The sequence below is a fragment of the Ursus maritimus genome, unplaced genomic scaffold, assembly GCF_017311325.1.
Source record: "Ursus maritimus isolate PB19 unplaced genomic scaffold, ASM1731132v1 scaffold_24, whole genome shotgun sequence".
In the NCBI taxonomy this organism is placed as follows: Eukaryota; Metazoa; Chordata; class Mammalia; order Carnivora; family Ursidae; genus Ursus; species Ursus maritimus.
Window position 1 is genome coordinate 39,289,295 of NW_024424897.1, and position 3,004 is coordinate 39,292,298.

Sequence of the window (3,004 nt, forward strand, 5' to 3'; positions counted from 1 at the left end):
CCTACCTTATTCCAAATGCATCAGGTATGAATCATATGTTAAGTAACACCTTCCTGAACTTTGTCAAGGAAATCCATGCAAAATACAGATGAAGATATAGTTATAAATAAAGACTAAAATTCACAACTGCAAACCAAAAAATAAACTGTGTCAGGCCAAGCTTACTTCCAAATTCTCATTCTAAAGACTTCTCCAAACAGCAGGTGAACAGAGATTTCAATGAATATCAAAGAACACTACAGAAGAGGGTAAAAATGTATTAGCCTTCTTCCTTGGGGGTGCATCACAGCGACCTAGAGGGGCTACTCGAGGATGAAATGGGGTTTGAAACAGAATGCTTCGAAACATCAATGACAGAGCATTAACTAATGTACAAGCAATTCAGTCCTCCCAGCCCCCTTTCCTATTTTAGTCCTACCAAATGAGTCATGTAACTAGCCAAGTGATATCAAGAAGTCCCTGTTGTTTTGTTCCCAAGTCAGTGACCAGAAGGCATTTCTCCTTTATTACATCTTCAAAGGGTGAAATCTAAGAATTTCTAGGGGGTCTTATATGCATGTGTCAGTTTGGGTCTCCTGTGTGCCTGTTATTTATAAATTAATTACCAAGCAGCTATGGAATAAATAATGCTTGTGGGGGGGATTAGGCTTTTTGGTGACAATAATTCTCTCAACTAAAGGACCCTCCCCAGATAATTACGCATTCATTGAGCACTTGTATAACTTGAAGTTGAGAGTAAATTTTTGAGGAAATATCGAGGGTATCAGGAGTTATTTCAATGCAAAGTGCAACTAACGCCAAAAACGCTCCACACCTTGAAGTAAATGGCTAGAGGGTGGGAAGACTGCGAGCACCAAAAAAAAAAAAAAAAAAAAAAAAAAAAAAAAAAGGCAGAACCCTGACCTTGCCGGCAAGTCGAACAGTTCTGCACCCCTCCCCCTAGCTTCCCCGGGAGCAGGTTCACGCCATCCCAATTGGTCAGTCGGCCTGTTCCAGCACCTGCCTGGCAGTGACAAGCGAATCTCCACGGAAGACAAGAGGGTCTGAAAAGGAAGCGGCCTCGGAAACGCTTTGAGGCCCAGGAGGAAAGGATTCCAGCGGAAAAGGAGGAGATGAGGCCGGCGGTCAGAGGCTCATGGGGAAAAGGCTTGCGAGGACGACCGGGGGTCAGGGGCGGGAGGTGTTAGGAGGGCCCAGGTGAGGTGAGAGGCTGAGGGCCGCCTGCGGGCCGCGGGAAGGGGAGAGCTACGGGGCTGGGAGGCCCGAGGGCGCGGAGCGGGGCGAGCAGGCCCGGGACGGCAGGGGATGCGGTGGCCCTGGCGCGCGGACTCACGTTCTCCCACCAGCAGGATCCGCACGTCTTTCTTCATGTCGGCGGCTCGCAGGGGCCGGGCTCGGCCCGCACGCATGGAGCGGACACCTCTCGCCGGGAGCGCCCACCCCGCGGCGCCGCTCTCCCCGCGCTGCCGGCACCGCCTGCCAGCCTCCCCCGCCGCCCCGCCCGATCCTCGGCTGGGGCCCGCCGCGCCGCCTCCTCGGCTGCTTCCCCGCTCGGGAGCCGGGACAGCTCCAGCTCCGCCTCCTCCGGCTCCGCGGGCGGCAGCGGCGGCGGGGCCGACGGGGCGCCGCGAGGGACAAGCGCTTTCGGAACGCGAACGCTTTCTGGGCCTGAGCGGCGCCCCCCGCGTCCAGCTGGCCGCAGCGCAGGGCAGTGGAGCCTCGCCCACCCTCCTCCCTGCCCCGGGGGCCGCGGATACGCCCGCGGCTGGAAATTTGAGTGGCAGATCCGCTAGTCTGACCCTATTTATTTTGCAGAATTGGGGCAGGAGAAGGTACTTGTCCAAGGTCACATAGCTAGTTTGGCAGTGACTCAGGACGGGAATATTAGCACCAGACTATAATCTCCAGGAGGGCAGCGACCTGCCTACCTGGTTTTCAGTAGCATCCATATTTCATTGGACGTAGCCTTCAGAAAATGCTTGATTGACGAAGGGGTGACTGGCTCCCGGGATAGAGCCTTTTTCACTACCCAAAGCCACCAACCCTTGCTACTTTTTGTCTGCGATGCTTACAAAATACAGTGCTAAATAATGACATTCTTTTTTACCTTGTCCTTGTAAACAGATCCATTTCTTTGTAGCAAACTAAATGACTTTCCACTGCCCTAAGCCAAACTTAGTTTCTAAACCAAACTAAGCCACTTCCTTGGTTTCTTTTGAGCAGGTCTTCTGATACTTACCTTTAGTTAGGCTTACTGAACATAATGCTAGACACGTAGATGACACTGGATAATAAACTATTACTCATTTTTCTAAAGTTACCTTATTTCCTCCCGGCCCTCTCTATCTGGAGGAACTTGTTGCTACATCCTGAATGGTAGACCAGTGCTTGGCACACACTGAGAGAGAGAGAGAGGAATAGAGAGATAGATAGAATTAATGAGGCAGTATTGTCTGCATAATGTGCCCTTTTTTTTCTATCTTAAATATTACATAGTAAGTTTTTAGAGGAAATAAAGTGTGCATAATACAATTCCCCTTTGTCCTAGAAGAAGCCACGGGGTGTTGGTTTAGCAGATAAGAGCTGCTGACATATTGCAGGGGATTGAATCCAGAATCCGTTACCTAATTAGATACGTGATCCTGAGTAAGTGCTTTTACTTCTCCGACCTGTCCATTCTGTACCACGGCGATAATGATAACAACACTTACCTCTTCAGGTGGTTTTGAAGAATAAGCAAGGTAATACATGTCAAACATTTGATACAGTGCCAGACTCGGTACTTGCTCTGTTGATCTCAGCTACCATTGTTAAAGCAAAGTGCACTGAAAAGTTTTAAGCCACAGGTTTTGAGGCAAATACACTGTTACCCTTACAACAGTATTTTGCCTCTTAGTATAATGATGTCCCTAAGGAGCATAGGAGAGATAGCCCTTCCCAAAAACACTTTGTGATATAAAGAGGGAGATAGGAGGCGCAGTCGTTGGGCGTCTGCCTTCGGCTC

The 3,004-nt window shown here is 49.8% G+C and overlaps 1 protein-coding gene across 5 annotated transcripts in view; it reads right to left on the reverse strand.

Annotated features, from left to right (window-relative positions):
• RHOT1 (ras homolog family member T1) overlaps positions 1 to 1,514 on the reverse strand; it is a 57,652-nt gene extending 56,138 nt beyond the window's left edge. For 3 of the 5 annotated variants that reach the window (XM_040641015.1, XM_040641012.1, XM_040641010.1), the window contains exon 1: positions 1,334 to 1,514. Coding sequence is in view for 4 of the 5 variants with exons in the window: in XM_040641012.1 (XP_040496946.1) it covers positions 1,334 to 1,409 (76 nt within the window). In the remaining variant the exon portion in view is untranslated. The remainder of the gene's footprint in view (positions 1 to 1,333) is intronic. The other 2 variants (XM_040641011.1, XM_040641014.1) reach the window with 2 other exon arrangements.
• Between the last annotated feature and the right edge of the window lie 1,490 nt (positions 1,515 to 3,004).